Source organism: Natator depressus, chromosome 1 (genome assembly GCF_965152275.1).
Source record: "Natator depressus isolate rNatDep1 chromosome 1, rNatDep2.hap1, whole genome shotgun sequence".
Lineage (NCBI taxonomy): Eukaryota > Metazoa > Chordata > Testudines > Cheloniidae > Natator > Natator depressus.
In genome coordinates this window covers 11,830,902-11,852,006 of record NC_134234.1, presented here as the reverse complement: position 1 = coordinate 11,852,006, position 21,105 = coordinate 11,830,902, and the positions used below count along the sequence as shown (strand labels likewise).

The following is a 21,105-nucleotide window of genomic DNA, read 5'->3' as shown; positions in this document are numbered from 1 at the left end:
GTACTGCACATGCTCAGAAATATCATGTGACCTGCAGCTTCCAATGGTGGAGTGACTTTTGCTTGTTCAAAATCGAAGCCAGGGACACAAAATGGAGTCGGAGGAATTTCTCCAGTATTGGCGCAAGAGATCAGGTCATGGAAGACAGTACATGGCTGGAATGAGCCCCCAGGGGGAAAAAAAGGGTCTCAGTGGTACCCTGAATTTGATGTTCTCTCCCATGAAATAGCACGTCTTCATTACAGTGAATGACGCTGGTAGCCTGCCAGTGATGTGGGTTTAGCTGTTTGTAGGCTTTAGAAACGGAATAAACTGCCTTGCATTTAAAATGGTCTTGGGGGTAGATCCCTTCCTAGCCTGCATCTCTTTGTGGAAGCAGAATGAGGGAGCTTTTAAATCCTGAGGTGCCTTCCTGTCACAGAGAGGAAACATCTGCTGAACATGTAGATTGTGAACAGTGCCCTCCACATGGGTCACCTGGGCAGGGTGTGGCACTTTGGATGCCTACTTTAGGAGGGCAGGATGGCGGGTGAGTGCAGAGTCTCTCTTGTTGCCAATGCCACTGCCAGGACCCTGAATTTTACGAACTATTCCGCTACAGCAGGGATGCGGTTTCTTTCCTTAAAGAAGAGTATATGGAGGATTGAATGTTTGTGTAACAACAAATTGCCACGTTATTTTAATGAGTTTTCAGGCAGCCTCCATAAGAATTTTTCCAGTTCAGTATTTGTGTCAAGTTGCGATAGTGACACACCTCGCTGCCTGGCCGAATGGAGGGAAAAGCAGGATTTATTTATCTATTTTGTTAAAGGAGCAGCACGTAGAAAACTCATCCTACGCCCTGAGCGTGGATAATTGCTGCCATCTCTGAGCTTTGCACTTATAAAATTTCTATCATGTCACCCCTCACTCTGCCCGGCTCATCACAGGAACCGGGTGGTCACTGATAAATATGGTAAGTGCTTTTCAAAGGCCACTGCAGGAAATCCCAGTCACCACAGCTCCACTTAGGGTTGTCAGTTTTGGTTGGACTTATTCCTGGAGGTTTCGTCACGTGACATAAACTTTAATTCTGGGGACTCCAGGACAATCCTGGAGGTTCGGCAACCCTAGCTCCAACCCAGATTTAGTTAACAAATTCTGTCTTTATTAATTACAAGTAAACCCATGAACGTTCCTCTAGAGGTGCCCTCTTTATCCTCCCAAGCACAGGGAAGTCTTATTACAGATCCCTGTTCAGACATCGTTCTCAAAAGCTGCTGGGTCCTACATCCTCCAGACTTGGTCTTTCTGCCTCCTTCTCAGTAACCTGGACCCACACAGTCCCCAATGAGACTAGTCTCTGGTGTCTTGCGAGTCCATTCCTGGCACCTTCAGCCAGGTCCTGGAACAACCCATCTCTAGCCGGCAAGTCTCAGCTCTCTCTTCTAACAGTCGTCGCCCAACTGCCAGCATTTGAATGAGCATCCCATGGTGTAGGGGCACTGGAATGGGGAGGGGGGGGGCGGCCGAGGGCCATGGCTCTCCCACTTTTGAAAGGGCCATGGCTCTCCCATCCATTTTTTGTCAGGGGCCAGGAAGCTGGAGCCTGGCCTGGGTAAAAGCAGCCCGGGCAGCTGTGGGGAGCTGCAGATCCTCTAACTTGCCTGGGCGGGAGGTCGGGGGGGCGGGGACACAGGCTGGGGGCTGCTTTCGGGTCCCTGCACCCCGAGCAGGTGGGGGGCCCGAGCTCCCCCGACTGGCTCTGGCTTGGCTAGGGGGTAGGGCCTTGGGAGGAAGCGGTGGGACAGGGATGGAGCCATGGAGGGGGTGGGACCTCGTAGCCTCCCCACGTGTAGGAAGAGTCCGTCGCCCCTGCCATGATGGCTCTTTGCAGCCCAATGGACTTCAGAGTCCTCAGAAGTCACATCAGCATCTCACATCCAGCTGCAGGTTTTACTTCCCACAACCCCTTACATAAACTATCTTTAATTCAGCTCAGCACCCAACCGTCTCCACACCCTGGAATAACACCTGTGCTTGATGTCAGACTGACTTTTATTTCCTGCCTCTGTCACCTGACATCAGGTTATACCTCTGTCACATGGCCAGGGTCAGTATCCCTTGACATCAGGGGCTACCCTTGCAGTGGAGAACCAGAATAACTGCATTGTCTCAGACTTTGTATATGATCAGTTCTCTTCTCTCTAAGATACGTATTTTCATAACCTTGTCAGCAGACACACATTAGAGATGTTTTCAAACGTCAGTGCTGCCGTCTTCAGGAAAACAGTTCAGAGGATAAGGCAGAGGGTATCTCTCGTGGATCTTTTCTTGACCCAAAGCTATTCAATAGCTTTGTCAATGATCTGGAAGAAATATCAGATCATTTCTGGGAAAGCTTGCAGATGACACAAAAATTGGTGGAGCGGTAAATAATAATGACAGTTCAGTTATACAGAGCGATCTGGATCATTGGTAAGCTAGGCTCACTTGAACAATATATGTTTTTATACAGTCAATTGCAAGGCCTATATATATGAACAAAGAATGTAGGTCACACTTGCAGGATGAGGGACTCTGAAAAAGACATAGGGTTCATGGTGAATAACCAACTGAACATGAACTCCCAGTGCAATGGTGTTTTGAAGATGGCGAATGCTATCTTGCTATCTTTGGATATATAAGCAAGAGAATATCGAGTAAGGTTAAGGAGGTGGTATTACCTTGGTATATGGCATTAATAAGACTATTAATGTAATACTGGATTTCTGGTGTCTGTACTTCAGAAAGGCTATTGAAAAGTTGGAGAGGGTTCAGAAAAGACCTACAAAAATGATTTAAGGGCTCCTTAATCTAGCAGACAAATGCATAAGAAGATCCAGTGCGTTACCTAGGGAGGTGGTGGAATCTTCTTCCTTTGAAGTTTTTAAGATCAGGCTTGACAAAGCCCTGGCAGGGGTGATTTAGTTGGGGATTGGTCCTGCTTTGAGCAGGGGGTTGGACTACATCAGTGGTTCTCAAAGCCGGTCCGCCGCTTGTTCAGGGAAAGCCCCTGGCGCGCCAGACCAGTTTGTTTACCTGCCGCGTCCGCAGGTTCTGCCGATCGCGGCTCCCACTGGCCGCAGTTCACCGCTCCAGGCCAGTGGGGGCTGCAGGAAGCGGCACAGGTCAAGGGACATGCTGGTCGCCCTTCCCACAGCCCCCATTGGCCTGAAGCGGCAAACCGTGGCCAGTGGGAGCCGCGATCGGGCGAACCTGCGGACGCGGCAGGTAAAAAAACAAACCGGTCTGGCGCGCCAGGGGCTTTCCCTGAACAAGCAGCGGACCGGCTTTGAGAACCACTGGACTAGATGATCTCCTGAGGTCCCTTCCAACCCTGATATTCTATGATTCTATGATTCTATAAGCTGAAGCTAGACAAAATCAGACTAGAAATAAGGAGCATTATTTTAAGCAAAGGTAATTAACCATTGGAACAACTTACCTAGAGATATGGTGTATTTTCATACAATCACTTCCATCACCTGAAGTGTTTAAAGCATGACTGGATGTCTTTCTAAAAGATATTACCTCTTTTGACCTGAGTGTTTAGCCAATATTAGGAGTCTTGCAGGTTATTTCAGTGAAGTGGAGAAACTGATGATGGAGTCAGGTATTTCTTTGATGAAATCCTGAATATTTACAAAGAATGTACAAAGTTTTGTTTCCCTGAGCACAATAGGAATCAAACAGCAGGAGACAGTTTCTTTGCTCACAGTTCCAAGCCTCTTTCAGCCAGCACTCCACCCAAAAAGTTCTCTTTCTCTCTAGGCTTTTTCTTAGACTCCATTTCCTATGCTTGTTCTGGCTGTCCCCTTGGATTTCTGCTGCTTCTCTCTCACATGCACAATCACACAGTTGTAATTAAATCAATCCTCCATCCCATCATTTGTTAACAGACCCCCAGGAAAACACTTGGACAGCATGGCTCAGCCATTGCCCTGGTTTACATGTGGTCTAGTCCGTGGGCAGTGGTTTTGCATTGTTTCAGCTATCACTAAACAAACAGGCATTTAATTGCTCCCGCATTTAGCGTGAATGGAAGGCAGCTATCCTGCTCAGCAGTTCCAACAAGGTGGTGGTGTGATTGCCATAGGTGCCAACACCATGGGCGCTCCAGGGCTGGAGCACCCACTGGGAAAAATTAGCAGGTGCTCCGCACCCACCAGCAGCCAAGCTCCCCTCTTCTTGCCTCCTCCCCCCCTCAAGCGCACTGCATCCCTGCTCCTCCCAGCCCTTCCCGCCCCCCGCCGCCTAACAGCTGTTTGGCGGTGCTTAGGACTCTCCGGGAGGGAGGGGGAGGAGCAGGGATGCGACATGCTCAGGGGAGGAGGTGGAGAAGAGGCGGTGCAGGGGCGGGGCCAGGGGCAGGGCGGGTCGAGCACCCACCGGGCAGAGGGGAAGTCGGCGCTTATTGTGATTGCCCAACCTCCACCATAACAATATGCTCTAGCTCAACCAGAATCTTTGGGCTCGATACAGGAGCTAGTGGGTAAAATTGTGGCCTATGATAGACTAGATAGCCAGAATGGTCCTGTCTGGCTTTGAACATCAGACTAGATAGTGTTAATGGTCCCTTCTGGCTTTGAATCTTTGAGCCACAAGTACTTTAGTTTGCTGTGTTGGCAGGCTAAGAACACTTCCGCACAAGGGCCTGGGAAAGACAGACAAGTTCTCCCACAAAAGACGGGACAGCTCTATGCAGCACTAAGAACCATGGGCTATGCCTCAGAAATCCTAGTACCTGACCCAGGTTAATGCAGCACCAGCGTGGACGCAGCTACATGGCTATGACCTGAGCTTGACTTAGCAGGGTGGACATTCACACCCAGGGTTGGCTCACCTGGCTGCCTGGACTTGGGTAAAGTGCAGTGAAGACATACCCTGGGAGCAGGATATGTTTCCCCGACTGGGGACATATCAGATGTGAAACTGACGATACAGCCTTTGATGTGTTGTAAGAATCCCTCAGTATGTTTTTTTTTCTACAGAAGGGATAAGGTATTTGGGGGGAAGGGAGAAAACTGCAGGGTGGGGGAAAAAATCCAAGGAATGTTATTCACCATGATGGGGTTGGGGGGGCGGGGGGAGAGAATATTCCTGGGAAGGCTGCAGACAGGGAGGGGTTAATATGTTTCCACTCTTTCCAAATCCTCCTCACTGAAGCCCCTCCCCTAGTGCAGCCAAGAAGCAGAGGAATTTTACAAAACTTAAAAAAAAGGGGGGGGGGAATAAAAAAAATAAAAAGTGCTGTTTTTTTTTCTTTTTAAATAACAACTAACAGAGTTCCTCGCTTTCCCCCAAAGGAGGCGCCTTTGATGAGACTAAAACAAACTGCTGGCGGGAGCTCTGTGTAAAGAAGGAATTAGCTGTGTCGTGCGTGTGTCTCATATGCTGACTCTGTGGCTGCTTGCTGCTGCTCTTAAGTAGCTTTTTGGATATTGAGTCCTTTTTAAGCGCTCTGCAAAGAAAGTGTTTGGGATTTTGGTTTCCCCCCCCCTCCTCCCCTTGAAAGGAAGAATGATTCCTGAAATCAGAGAGCTTTCCTTTTTCCTGGGATTTTTGCTGCTTTTTATTGCCTCTGAGATTGAAGCCAGAGCTCGTAAGTAAAGAGCGATTAAAAAATAAGATATAAAGGAATGATTAAGGATGAGAAGTAGGGGAGGGAAGGAATTGAATGATGGGGACCAGGACTGTGCAGTTGTCTGCTGGGGAATTTTTCCTCAAGAGATTCTGTGTCTGGAAGGAATGATCATAATGGATAATTAATGATAATTAGGAAAGGCTGCATTTGGCAGGAATAAGTGCAGAGATGCATGTATTGCTAGCATGTGGTCTCCCTTATGCTGACAGCAGTGGGTACCAGGTATGAAAACATAGGGTCAGATTCTAACCTGGGTCCCACCTGTGTAAATTCTCTTCACTGGCTCTAGTGCTGCTTTCCACTGGTGTAGCTGAGATCAGAACCTGAGTCACGAGGTTGTGAACAGCTCAGTTGCTAGAGTCAGCTTTGCCTTAAAGAGCACAAGCTACTGATTGATGCTCCGGATCATACTAACCAGACATCCGTACTCAGGTGACAGAATGCAGTGTCAGTAACATGTCAGTGAACTTCTTGCCCCAGAAGAGACTCTCAGGTGCGGGGAGTTATGATTTTTGAGCAATCTGCTTTTTGCACCGGTGGTGTTCCAAAGAGAAACGAGCAATGCCACAGCAGCCCTGCTTGTGGCAAGTCTGTAGTAAGGAACTCAGAGCCCGGTGTTTCAATGGATTGACGCTGGGAGGCTTGTCCTTGCAGGTACAGAGAAAAAAAGATGCTCTTCTGATTAGATTGCATTCCTAGAGTGCAGGAGATCTGACCTCTATTCCCAGCACTGCCACAGGCTTGCTGTGTGTGGCCTTGGGCAAGTCTCTTAACCCCTCTGTTTCCCCATATGTAAAATGGGGCCAATAACACTGTGGTGTTCAGTGTTTGAGGTATAAGTCATTACAGTCTCTAAAATGCCTAGAGATCCTGTCTTTAGGGTATTGGCTTCATACTTGTCCATAAAGTGCCTTGCATGCAGTCATCAGTGATTATAACAGAAGTGCTAACAAAGTGGAAAGGTTTGTTAATAAACAGATAGAAGTATTTGCATTGAAAACTAGTGTGGATGCATGCTCTTCTGCCTAGCTTCTAAGGGAGTTGTTACCAGTAAAGCTTTTGTTTATAATTTCTTCTCTCTCCCTCCCGTCCGAAGTGAGTACAGTGCAGGCTCTCTTTAAGTGCAGTGAGCTATGGATGCTCCTTTTCTAGACGGTCTTGTTTTGAGAACCCACATGCTTCTTGTCCACCTGCAAGCGTTTCCGATATCTCCCCTAGCAATAGCCTCATGCTCACCCTCGCTGTTTATGCTGAATATCCTCCATGCCTGGGTCTTCCTCTCATGGCAGATACAGGGCTGTAAGAAAAGTTTTCCAAGGCAAGCCCAGATAACTGAGAATCGTTCCGCTTTCTGACAGAGCTAATCAGAAGGCAAAAGTATCACTAACAGAACCAATTCCTAGTATTGTGATAGTTGATACTAACCAAAGGGCTTGGGAAGGGATTTGAAGCCCCATGCTTCAGGGTTTAAGACATTCCCTACCTATTAGGGATTAGGATGAGATTTTCATGGGAGGCAGGTTCTCCCCCATCTGCTCACTGTGGGGTTTCTTGCACCTTCCTCCGACGCATCAGGTGCTGGCCATTGTCAGAGGCAGAATCTGGTCTAGCTAGAGCTCGGAACTGATCCAGTCTGGCAATCCCTACCTTGTTCTTGCTTCTCAGTGGCAGGTAGGAGCTGCAGATTTCCACTGACTGGGGAATATCCTTTAGAAACAATGGTACCAGGCACATATACGATCTGTTACTTACCTTGCAGAACTTCCTGTTCCCACCAACTCCCCCAAGGAAGATATTTTTTCGGAGCAATAGTTCCGACTGGAAGTATATATCTCAGCCTGGTCAATTGCCTGGCTGTCCTTCACTATTAACAACCTGATTTAAGAACAAGGGCATGGGTGGCTTCTTTTTCTAGTCTGCTCTCTTCACCTTTCCTCTCTGCTCATGCTATACAGCAAGCCTATTTTGTGCCTTCATAAACCCATCAGGGAGGTTGTTTTGCAGTGGGACATAAGCATGGACATCTTTCTGCTGGCCATGATGCAGGAGTTCCTTCTCTGGCATCTGGTTCACTGACATGGGAAAGCCCTATCCTCCAACCCCAGCAGCTCCTCGCTTTACCTCTGAGTTTCGGTGAGACAGGCTATATTGCTGGTAGGGGATGTTTCTGGCTAGGGAGTCAGGAGATTATTTCATTCACTGGTTTTTATTCACCGGATGCAATAACATCCCAACATGCGATTTGGAAACTGGTAAACTACGGGTAATGCAGTTTATCATATTGAAACAATAGAGTGTTGTGGCCAAAGTTTAAGGCGTCATCTGCTTCTTCGTCTTCTTATTCCCCAGCACATAAAAGTGTTAGGGCTTAATCCTGATCTGAGTTGTGTGCATAGATGTTGCTCAAATCAGCTGAGCCACTTCACACATGCTTTACAGCTGATTTTGCAAGGCACATGGCAATTCAAAACTACATCTCTGAGATCAGTGCTAACTCAGCTGAGGGCTGTCCAGGGAGCAATGATTTAACAGGGCTGGGAAGATGGAGGGGCGATGCTAGCTGGGGATCTTAAAAGGTAGAAGTAGGAGCCTTTAGCTGGTGAGCTAAAAGAAAGCAGGGCTGACTGTAGACATAACTCTCCCCTCTTCGACCAGAAGAGGTCTCTCTTATACGCAGCTAGACAGCGGCTACTCCAGCTCCTGCACCTGTTAACTTGTCTGCTTTCAGCTGTCGGGCAGCGAGCAAGTTCCAAAGGGTTAGATGTTGTTCTAGCCAAGGGCTTCAAAAGTGATTCAGTGGCAGCAGAGGCAGGTAGATTTTAGTCTGAGCATATAGACACCCTGTGTGTGCCAGACCTTACTGTGGCTATGTGTGCTGTGGATTCACTCGTGTAGGTCCAGATTCTGCCACCCTTATCCCAGTTAAATCGGTGGCTTAGATTGTTCCCTCCCGGGGGAAAAGCGGTCGGAGGGGATTATTAGGAGGAAGCCTACATGGGAATTTCCTAGCTGAGATTTCCCTGAATCATCCTCTCATGGGGTAGTAGAGATTTGCTCCCCTGCGGAAAAGCTGCCCCTGGGATCTGCATGAAGCCTTGTACCTCTGCAGCAGCTTTGTCCCCTCCTGGCCCCCACCCCACCAATTCGGCACTACTGGAGCTTTGCTACTGGTGATTATCCCTCTGGCTGCAGCAGCTCTCCAGGATCCGCAGTGGGATCCAGAGCAAACCTGGCAGTTTATTAACTTCAGAGTGTAGATCCGTGGGGTTGGAATGTGGACAGAGCACATCCTCTGCGAATCCTGTCCCTGGCCCACCCCCTGCTTCCAGGCCCACCCTGACTCCATCTCCTCTCCAGTAAGGATCTCAGACAGCACAGAGAGGTCTCTGAGTGTGGGTACAGTGCATTGGAGTCCCTGAGCCCCTCTTCTGAGAGGAGGGATGGTCCAGTGGTTAAGGCACTAGTCTGGGATCCAGGTGACCAGGCATCAAGTCCCTGACCTGCCACAGATTGTGTCACTTAGCCTCTCAGTTCCTTATCTGTACAATGTGGAGAACAACATTGCCCTGCCTCACAGGGGTGCTGGTGGGAGGATAAATACACTGAAGATTGAGACGGGCTCAGATACTGCAGTGTTGGGGGCCATATAAGCACCTTAGCTAGATCGATTCCCCATGAAGGAAGGAGGATCAGTGCATGGATCTAGCTGGGATGATCTAGAACAATGGGATGGTATGAAAAGTGAGGTATTACTCAGTGTAAGGGTGGCGGGTCAGGCTGTTAGCGTGATGATTTAAGAGCCCAGCCCAAAGCATTGCACCCCCTTATATAATGTAAACTCCACGCTAGCACAAACCCAATAATAACAAAATCAGTCAAATACATACGGTTATTAGTTAGCGACTCTACAAAGATCCTGGTGGAAACTGGTCTTGCAGAGACCCATTTTTAGTGCGCGTGCTCAATCAGAGGGAGCATGTCTGTGGCTCCTTGCGCTGGGATTTGTAGATTTCTCCAAACTGGGAAATATTAGATCACTGGAATGGAGGTTTGTAGTGGGAAATGAGACCCCTCAGAGTTTGCACAAATAGCCTGGGGATGTGTACAGAACGGGAGGGATGGGCCAGGCGTTAGGGTGCTGGCCTGGGACTCAGGCCAAGTGGGTGCAATTTCCTATTGCACTACAGAGTGTCACTGCAGAGGTGGGAGGGGCTGGCTGCCCTGCGGATGTAGCTAGGATTTCAGAGGGGTACCTAGTTGGGGTAGCCTGCCTCTGAGGTCATAAATCAGTCAGAACTAGCTTCTCCAGCTGGAATTTACACCTCTGGCTCTAAGTGTAGACGTGCCCTTAGCCTGGGCTACACCTCAAATGTAGGTTGACCTAGCTATGTGGCTCAGGGTGTGAAAAATCCCGAGAGACTAATGAAGGCAACCAAAGCCCCATGATAGACACTGCAGGTTGACGGAAGGCATTCCAGATGGTGAGCGCTCAGATTACTGAAACGGGGTTCAAGCATGGTAATTATTTATCAATACATCACAAACAGTGCACAGCTGTTTAAGGCAAGAGGTGCGGAGTAACTTATTCATTAGAAATGAGGACCAGCATCTGAGCAGAATGCAGTTACCTGCAGAGAAGTTTTAGTTGGGGATTGGGTCCTGCTTTGAGCAGGGGGTTGGACTAGATGACCTCCTGAGGTCCCTTCCAACCCTGATCTTCTGTGATTCTATGAAGTTAGCGCAGGCCACGAGGATTTGTATCCGTGTTGTTACAGAAAGTGCCACGAGATTTATAATGGCCTCATGTGGTCACGATCACAGTTTTAGTCCTCCTTTGAAGGGTGACACCTCCCCAGAAACACAGTGCCCCCTAACACCCTGCCGGGTTATTGCTTCAGTGTTGACTCAAGGAGGAACGGACCAACTAATCAAACTCTAGCATTGCTTCCTGCAGTGCTCTGGGTTTCTTTAGTCATCTTCCGGTTGGTACAGATCCAGGCCAAACTATCAGAACTGACAAGATCACATGTCCACGCGCATTGTCATCGAAGTATTGCTCACACCACTGTGGTTAACTATGGCCTGGCGCAAGAATGTTAATCTGTGCTGGCACAAGTCTTTAATGGAACACGTAGCAAACCTAGATATGGTCCAGTGAAAAGCAATAAAAGACATGGAAAGAGTCCCCCCGGGGGAGAGGCAGTAATGTTTAGGGCAGTTCAGAATACCAAGGAGATAAATAAAAGCTGATGTGAAAGAGGTATATGAAATCAGAGAGGCAGAGTGGTCCAGTGACAAGGTGCTAGGCTGGGAGTTAGCAGGTTGTACTGTCGACTCTGTCCCAGACCTGCAGGGTGACCCTGAGTAAGTTACTTCCCCTCTGTTTCCCTTTGTCTTGTCTAGTTACATTGTAAGGTCTGCCGGGCAGGGACTGTGTGTTACGGTGTGTTTGTACAGCGCGCTTAGCACAGCAGGGCCTGGAACTCTGCTGGGGCTTCTAAATGCTACTGTAATCCTGGCAGGGGCATCAAGGGCCATGGCTTCGTCACTTTTTACCCGCCGTAAGGGCGAGCGACACGGGGAGGGGGTGGTGAGTGGGGGACAGGGTCTTGGGAGGGAGAGGTAGTGCGGGGGTGGGGTCTTGCATGAAGGGGTGGTGTGAGGGCGGGGGCTTGGGGAAAATGGGCAGTGCAAGGGCAGGGTCTTGGGGGAATGGGTAGCGGGAGGGCAGGTGCTTGGGGGAAACGGGTGGTGTGGGGGCGGGGCCTTGGGGGCATGGCACAGGGGGCGGGGCCATGGTTCGGGTGCCTGTGCCTCCCCCCTTTTAGGGTGCTTCCGCTGCTCCTGATGTCTGGTCTAGCGGAGGTCAATGAGGAACACGGATTTATCCTTCCTCAATCCACAAAAACAAGGAGGCACCCAGTGAAATTAAAAGTCAACACACTGAAATCTGATAAAAGGATGTACTGTTTGACACAATGCACAATCAACCTGTGGAACCCACTGCCCTGGGATATCATTGAGGCCATGAACTCAACAAGAATGTGACTGTGGTCGCATGCACTTTGCTAATGTAGAGGGAAACATCAGTGTAACTGGAGAATCCAGAAACAATTATTTGACCAGTGAGCCTTGAAGTCATCTTGACATGTTTTTTTTAGAGACCCCTTTCCATTAGACCTGATCCAGCTTCCATTAAAGTCAACAACAAAACTCCCAATGACTGCCTTGCATACCAGGTTAGGCCATCAGCTGGGAATGACCCTTTAATGGGGCTGTCCAAGGAGTGTTCCAGTTAAGAAGATTTCACTTTACACTAACACCTCCACGTCTGGTGGGGAGCAGGTCATGAGGACTCATTAACGTGCTATGAGATCCTCAAATGAGATGTGCTGTGTACAAGTGCAAAGGGAAATTATTTCCATGTATGTGCAGTAGCTACAACCCCCTAGAAGCCCGATGGTGCTGTTTAGCACCAGGACTTGGTGCACGTGTAGAAGTCAGCACTGATACAAGAGTGGCTAAGATGCAACAGGCCAAGAACCCCTCCTATTTTAACAAGTCCCTTTCACAGCTTTTTCTATACTCTTCCTTCGAAGCCCTCCGTAAACACAGGGCTGCCAGATCAGCTCCTGGACTTTCTGTACCAGGTGTCATTTTTTACTTTTTATTTACAACTGTGCTTGAAACACTGATGCTGATTAACACACATGCAGAACAAGGTTAGCTGGTGAGGGGCAGGACCCTGATCAAAGCCTATGGCAACTAAACCCCTGCTCATTTGTACCCTAATCTGAAATCTACATGAATCTACAATCTATGGGCATAACAAGGATTGACACAAAAGCCTGAAAAGGCCCAGAGGAGGATGGATTCTTTGTGAATATTGAAATATACATGAATATAAGGCCCGATCCAGTGCAGTCAGTTGAAATGCGTCCATTGATTTTAACGGGAGCAGGATCTGGTTCACAGTTACTCTGGGTTTGCCCCAGCGTATTGCCGCTGAACTCCATTGATTTCAGATGAAACATTAATTTTATGGTCCTTAGAGATTCCATAGCACTTTTCACAAGAGTATGAACCCCAGCTAAATTCTAATAGCCTGCTTACCTAAAATTCCCCATCTCTTTTCCATTGGATACAGTATTTTTCTTCAGTCCCTCAGCTACACATTAGTGTGGGGTAGCTGCCCACTGTTTAAAGGCTGCTGTGATTCTCTCCAGAAGTGGCTGCATGTGGTGGGGAAAATGAACCTTGTAGCTACAATAGATTGTAAAGCACTTCAGGATGAACAGGGACAAGAAAAATGTAAGAGATTATTACTACATTCTATTTCAGAAGTTGGGGGTGGAGGTGGGGTAATCCCGTGGGATATTTTGGACATGGGTGATGGGGGGAACAGCTGCCCAGTGAAACATTTTCAGCCACATGAATGGAAGAGGGAAGAGCTGATCTCCATGTAGAATTTACGGGTCTGTTGGCTAAGAAGGGCTCCCCCTCCCAAGTCAGGAGCTCCCTTGTATTCTGATAGGTCTAATCCCTTTGCAAGAGCAAGAAAAAAGTCTGTTCTTTTGGTGCCCCTTGTGTAGATGATGGGTTTAGTGAGCCCAGTTATCCTCTCCCTCACCCTGGGGTAACCCCACAGGGTCACACCAACGTGACCCTGGAGTGAGAGGAGACTCAGGCCCACTTACCTGCGAGTGAGCACGAGACTTCTCCGCAATCTGATACAGGAGGGGCTGGGAGTGTAATATAGAATTTCATGTGTCCCAGCCAATCCCCTTGCTCGTGTTTGGAGGAACCAGAATCAAGGGGTTGTGCGTGTATGTGTGGGTGACGTGGACCTTCAGTAAATTTTATCCTTGATCATTTAATATGCCCCGACAGAAGTAAAATGAAAACATAGCTCACCCTGAGTAGGTTGACTCTTTTTATAGCCATAACATTATGTTTCAATAACAGCTACGCACACATGTGGGCTTGGGAACCTGCCCAACAGGCCTCTCCCCTAACCGCCTGGCCGTGTCTAAGGACTTTCAGTCCAACCATGCCACTGTCAACTCAGCACTTGCTACAGTGACAGACAAGCTTACCAATAAATGCACATTCTTAGACAGTCTCTTTCATTTGGCTGGCCCAGTCCAGAACTCGCTGGATACAGAAGCAGCATTGGAAATGGATGCACTGCATTGTACATGCTTTGCGTCATAGCCTGAGCTGATGTAAACTGATGAAGATCCGTTGAAATCAATGGAGCTATGCCATTTACACTAGCTGAAGATCTGGTCCATTATGTAGGATTGTTGGATTGCTGCCCCAGCATTAGCTGGATCCTGACACTACAAAATGTTTAGGGTCTGACTCGCAGAAATGTAGGACTGGAAGGGACCTCGATAGGTCATAAATTCAGTCCCCTGTACTGAGGCAAAACTAAGTATTATCTAGACCCTCCCTGACAGGCATTTGTCCAACCTGTTCTTAAAAACATCCAGTGATGGAGATTCCACAACCTCCCTAGGCAATTTGTCCCGGTGCTTAACCACCCTGCCAGTTAGGAAGATTTTTCTATTGCCTAACCTAAGTCTCCCTTGCTGCAATTTAAGCCCATTGCTTCTTATCCTGTCCTCAGTGGTTAAGGAGAACAATTTATCTCCCTCCTCTTCATAACAATCTTTTACCTACTTGAAGACTGTTATCATGTGCCACCTCAGTCTTCTCTTCTCCAGCCTAAACAAACCCAATTATTCAGTCTTTCCTTGTAGGTCATGTTTTCTAGACCTTTAATCATTTTTGCTGTTCTTCTCTGGACTTTCTCCGATTTGTCCACATCTTTCCTGAAATGTGGTGCCCAGAACTGAGCACAATACTCCAGTTGAGGCCTTATCAGTGCTGAGTAGAATTAAAGAATTGCTTCTTGTGCCTTGCTTACAGCACTCCGGCTAATACATCCCAGAACGTTGTTCACTTTTTTTTTGCAACAGTGTTATATTGTTGACTCATATTTAGTTTGTGATCCACTATCATCCCCAGATCCTTCTCTGCAGTGCTCCTTCCTAGGCAGTTGTTTCCCATTTTGTATTTGCGCAATTGATTGGTCCTTCCTAAGTGGAGTACTTTGCATTTGTCCTTCCTGAATTTCATCCTGTTTATTTCAGACCGTTTGTCCAGTTTGTCCAGTTCATTTTGAATTATAATCCTATCCTTTAAAATGCTTGCAACCCCGCCTATCTTGGTATCATCCGCAAATTTTATAAGTGTATTCCCTGTGCCATTATCCAAATCATTTATGAAGATACTGAATAGAACAGGGCCCAGGAGCAATACCTGCAGAACCCCACTCAATATGCCTTTCCAGCTTGACTGTGAACCGTTGATAACTACTCTGTGGGAATGCTTTTTCAACCAGTTAAGCACTCATCTTATAGTAGGTTTATCTAGGTTATATTTCCCTAGTTTGTTTATGAGACGGTCATGTGAGATAGTATCAAAAGCTTTACTAAAGCTTTACTGCAGATTTACCAAGTGTCAGGGACCAGACTAGCCAGGACCAGCTGCTGGCCTGCTCCCACTAAATTTCCCCTGCTAGCTGCACTGCCTTGGAATTGACAGAACGGCCCAGCCCCTGACTGGCTGCTGTTTAGCAGCCCTGCTTATAAGCCAGGCGTCCACACCAGATCAGTGGCTGCTTGATGCGTACCATGCCTTTACCTGTGATTGCCCTTGTTCCAGTCCCTCCAGCCCCTGCTCCCCTCCAGCCTCAGACTGCTAGCTTTGATCCCTGTCTCTGCCTCTGGCTTATGACTCTACTTGACCCTCTGCTTCTGGCATTTGGCTTCTGTCACGCCAGTAGTGATCCCTGGCTCCACCTCTGCCTTATGACTGGTTTAACCCCCAGCTCTGGCATTTGGCTCCTGTTGCTCTGGTACTGACCCTAGGCTTGTTTCCTGAATGCTAACTGGGAGGCCGAACTCTCACTTCAACCACTAGGCCTGCCCACCACAGCTCGGTCAGCAACACTGAGCTTTTTGGGATCTGCTCATATTTCACAGGCGAAAGCTAGGTTCACATTCAACTGCAGATGATGATTTAGGGGATGAAATGAAGAGGATTATTTGCTTTGTAGGTTCAGCTTAGATCAAGAGATTGTTGCCCCTGAAAGAGAGGCAATACTGAGGGCCAGATCTTCAGCTCTGGTGAAGTCAATGAATCATGCCAAATTGCATCAGCTGTAGACCTGATGAACATATGACCTCCAGCAACCTAAGAAAGCAGCATGTAGAACCCAGGTCTGCACTAGACAGAGAGGAAAAAAGCAAATCAGATTCTTTCCTTATTAGAAATATGAGCATCATATCTGTGACTGACGAACAGGTTAAGCTTAGGGAAGGCTCTTTTCCACCCCCATATTTGAATGGTTTGTCACTGAGAACATCCCTTACTGAATTAGGCAGTCTTTCCCAACACAGGCCGTGATTACGCTACATGGGCTCTGCGGATCCAGCTTTATGGGTATAGCTCTAGAGACAGATCCGCCGGGGGTAGATACAATATATGCCAACAGCAACAGCTCAACCGGTGTCATAACACCATCTCCCTGAATGACGTTAGCTATGCCGACAGAAGCACCCACTCAGCGAGTGAGTCTCAGAGCCTGGGTGGATAGATTTGCTCTATGGTGCTAAAACCAGCTGTAGATGTTTTGGCTCGGAAGCCTAGGGAGAGGCGTGGGCTTTAGAGTCTGATCTCCAGCCCCAGCCCAAATGTCCACACAGCTATTTTTAACACTGTATCCTAAGTCTGTTGACCCAAGCTCTGAGACTCGCAGCCGCTTGCTGTGTAGACGCACCCTGAATGGCTAGAATAGCAAGTATTGACCAGACACGTTGATCTGAACATTCACATAGTACCGGATCATCTTCAGTGTCAGTGCTGATTTCTGCTTGCTGTATTGTCCGTCATGGACATGGGAAACAGCAGGGAGAGCTTCCCCTCTTTTGATATTTCCATTTCAGACCTCATAGGCTATTGTTATGTACCTTGCAGGAGCTAGTCAGCACTGAATATGTAGAGGTATTTTCCTGGCAGCTTTATCTGGGTCTAGGGAGGCCATTGTTTACTCTGCAGTTCTCTAGTGCCTTCTATTTGAAGATCAAAACCACTTTACCAACGCTAAGGAATTAGGATTTGTAACTCCCCTAATTTAGAGATGGGGGACCAAGGCTGTTATTTGTGCGAGGTCACGCAGAAAGCCTCTGGTAGAACTGGGATTAGAACCCAGGGCTCTTAACTTGTAGGGCTGGGCTTGAACCACAAGATCAGCCTTCCTCCCCTAGAAAGCAGGAACAATGTCTAAATGACTTTGGTTAGCCATTGCCTACAGTCTAACTCCAGAATTGGTTTCTAATCAGAGATCTATCCAGGAAGCCAGGGTCTGAAATAGACAGTGGTTATGCTGTCTTTGTTTTTCCCCTACGGTTAATTATTATTCATTGAAGGGCACAGGGACAAGCATGGGCATGACTGAGATCTGGGATGGCCTGTGTGTACGTAGGATGTCTAAAACATGGGGATACATGGGATCACATTGGTGGCAGTTCTCAAGGTCTGAAAGAGGTTTCCATCCAGCACAGTGCATTGGTCAGAATCAGAAAGCAATGCTCTCCCCAGGCTTGCCATTCAGGATGCAGTCAGTGACCACTGTGTTTTGATGAAGAACTTTTTCCGTCTTGTAGCAGATGGACTTTCATCTTGAGAGAGCGGCAAAGGCCTTTGATGGAGTCCGACACTCATCTCACAAGCTACCACAGGATGACTAAAAAGGGCCAACTTCTGTGTGCTGTTCCCAGCACAAGGAGCTCTAACCTGCTCCCAGAGAAATCAGTAACAAAACTGCCATTGACTTCACTGGGATCATCAATGGGCTGGTGAAGGAGCGCACTGCCCCTTTAGGGACAGGCTGGAGCTTACCACCACGACAGCCTGGTGTGGAACGAAGGAGGCCCCACCCTGCCCTAGGGCTGGGCTATTTCAAGAGGCAGCTGAGCGAGAGAGAGAGGGCAGTAGAAGTGGGTGGTGGGTTCTCTCTCAGGCTCCCGGAGACCAGCCTGATCCAACTCAGAGACTTTGTTTGGTGGACGTTTAGTGTGGGAGCTCTGAACCAGGGCCCTGAGGTGAAGCCCTCATGAACTGTGTATTGTGATTGCTCCTGTCCTGAACCTCCATTAAAAGGGGCCATGCCGTTTTGTTAGTGTGTGGTGGCTTCTCCTTCCCACAGGCTGTTAAAGTGAACCCACTGCTGCCCAATCTGGGTAAATCAAGGTGGCATGCAGGGGCATGCAGGGATGGTACAGGCCTTTACACGGCCCCAAAGGATCATTCTCAAAAAACCACATGATCTGATTAAGAAGATGGTTGAAGGACATAGGACAGAAAGTGGCCTCCTGGGTCATCGAGTCCAGGCCTCTATGATGGGGAACAGGTGCGAGTGCCACTTTAATTCTTTTGTTTCATTTCTATCGTCTGCAACAAGGAAGCCTCGTGTGAGGCTCTGGGAGGTAACCTGACCACTACAGCTCTTCTTGAAGCTTCTCAGCTCCTTGAGCGTGTTACCTGGAGCAGACATAGCCCCTTTCAGTATTGGCTTCCACAGTTGCCTTGGCTTCCTCCTGCCTCTGGTCTCCCCAGCAGTAAGGTGGGGCTGCCAGTACTTATCTGCCTTGCAGGGCTGTGATATTGCTTATTTATTACATTATCCTTTCAACATGGACTGAAGAATGTATTCTAGCTAGCAGGGGCACACCCTCTACTGGGCATCCGGACAATAGGTAAAGCGAACCACCTGGAATCATTGTCCCATGGCACGAATAGCAGGCCGCTCCACCCATAGTAAATAAATAGCTACCACCACCTCCCCTCAGGATCCAACAGTGAACAAACCCCCCTCCATGCCCAAAATGCCCAGGGCTTGTAAGATGAGTGGAAGATTGGAGATTCTTGGGGATTTTTAAGAACAGTTTAGACAAACACCTGTCAGGGATGGTCTAGATCAGGGGTTCTCAAACTTCATTGCACTGCAACCCCCTTCTGACAATAAATATTACTACATGATCCCAGGAGCGGGGACCGAAGCCTGAGCTTTATTGATCTGATGCGGGGTGGGGAACAAAGCTGAAGCCCAAGGGCTTCAGCTCCGGGCAGAGGGGCCTGTAACTTGAGTCCCAACAGGCAGGGCTGAAACCCTCAGGCTTCAGCCTCAGGTGATGGGGCTTGGGCTTGGGCTTTGGCCCTGGGCCCCAGCAAGTCCAAGTCAGCCCTGGCGACCCCATTAAAATGGGGTGACGACCCACTTTGGGGTCCCAACCCACAGTTTGAGAACCACTGGACTAGATAATACTTAGTCCTGCCATGAGTGCAGGGGACTGGACTCGATGACCTCTTGAGGTCCCTTCTAGGCTTGCAATTCTATGATTTTGTAAGATTAACAAATCTCATCTCCGATGGGGCTTGGTGGGGAATCACTGGCTGAGTCTTGCTAGTCTATGCAAGGCATGTCCATTGGAGCCAATGGGAGCAGCGGTAGGGAAGGGACCTGTTGCTCATAAGGTGATCTGTAAATGCTAAAGGCCTGATTCTGCTGTCTCTTACACTGGTGTAAATCCGGAGTAACTCCACTGAACAACACCCAGTAAAGCTGATGAAAATGGAAGGAGGAGAGTCACCGTTGCTGTTATCACTGCCTGCAAAGACGAAGGGGCTTGAACGGCCATTGCTTTAAATCTTGTGGAGTTGTTTACACTGGCACAAAGTAGGAGTAAAATGCTCCCTCACATAATGTGGCTACTCTGTGGCTATCCCTGGTGCTACTTGACATGAGCACGGGGATGAGAATCTGGCCCAAACTATTTGTTTTTCATGAAGAGTTGTCATCCTCCCAACTCAAGCTCTCTTTCTGCTGGATCCTGCCCTGCTATCATAATCCTGCCTTCTAGTGTCAGCAAATGGACACTGATCTGGGCACATTGCAGATTTGGCATTGGGACTTCCTTGCAGGAGGATGCTGGAGTAAGACCTTGTTTAAACATTAGCCACACTGGGAATTAGCATCCCTTGGGCCACATGCTACCCTCCCGCGGAAGCATAAAACAAGCACCCCAAATGCAGTAAGGTAGCAGGTTTCACATAAAGACACAGGTTCTCCTTGCTTGTGAGGAGGGAGGATTTTGTGCCAGCTACACCAGTGAATCTGCTGAGAAATCCACACAGAACAATGTGGACCCTGGCGTACCACTGATGGGTCTCTGACCCTCACTGCACTGTGAGGTCTTGGGATTAGGGAGACTGGGAATCGTGAGAGCTCAGTGTGTGAGCTTGGGCAAGCCATTTAACTCTTCTGAGTCTCAGTTTCCTCATCTGTAAAATGGGACTAATGACGTTCCTTTGCAAAGTGCTTTGAGATCTGTGGAGGATAACTGCTAAGTATTATTCTTGTTCCCCTTGCTGCACAGTCCTATTGGCTTTAGCTGCCAGGACCTTATCGTTCTACCCTCTCTCCCAGCTGGGCTGTGAGCATAGAGCTCATCTGCAAAAGGGAGCTTGCCCGTCCAACCATTGCTCTCCAGCTCCAGACCCTGAAGTGCCACCTCCAAACCTCTGCAGCTCCACAGATCATCAGAGGGAGGCCCATAGTGCGTTCCCACTTGTGCAGATTTAAGGGGTGAAGGCTGTCCTGTTTTCTCCTCCTTCAGAGGGGGACATGTGGGCCGCCGTAAGGAAAACCAGTGAAAGCCATTGGAATGGGAAGCCAGGGTATGGTTTTTCATTTGGTACTTAATATTTGAAAGTCTTCACCGTGAAAATCCTCTTTTTATAAAACAACATGACGTTTGTGAGCGTGTTATTGCTGAAGACGGCAATAAATAAGGAGACTGGAGCCCAAGTGGCAATTTACAGCCCCAAATGGCTTTTCGCTCAGAGCAAATTGGGAAGATGTCCAACATTTGACCTATGAAAATGAAATTATTATACTGGCATGGGAAAAAATGATCTGAACCCTGAAGCTTCTAAGCCTCCTCCTTCATTACATCTCTGGATCACCTTTAACCAAACAACCATGCGCTTGGTGCCAACTATGCACTGGAGTGCTGCTGAGATGCGGACAAGTGTCTACGGGTGCCTGAAACTACCAGTTCTTTGTAATTTTAATGGCAGGACCTTTGCAGACATTAATCAGGCTTGCTTTCTAGGGCTGGATTCAAACCAGAGTTCCACTTGTGAAAGACGAGTGATTAAACATTTAAACCATCCAGCCAACTGGCATGGGGAGTCTGCTAGCTTAGCAAAGCTATGTCATATTAAGGTAACTATATTTCTTCATCTTCGGCATAATTCATTAAGATGCTGCAAGCAGGGAAAAATGAAGTCATTATTCACCCTTTTGA

At 48.1% G+C, this 21,105-nt stretch overlaps 1 protein-coding gene across 1 annotated transcript in view; it reads left to right on the top strand.

The window, feature by feature from the left end:
* Nucleotides 1-5,541: 5,541 nt before the first annotated feature.
* The window catches only part of CHRDL2 (chordin like 2), a 60,768-nt gene continuing 45,204 nt past the window's right edge, over nucleotides 5,542-21,105 (top strand). The window contains exon 1 of the mRNA XM_074942889.1: nucleotides 5,542-5,623. Within this exon, the coding sequence (XP_074798990.1) occupies nucleotides 5,542-5,623 (82 nt within the window). The remainder of the gene's footprint in view (nucleotides 5,624-21,105) is intronic.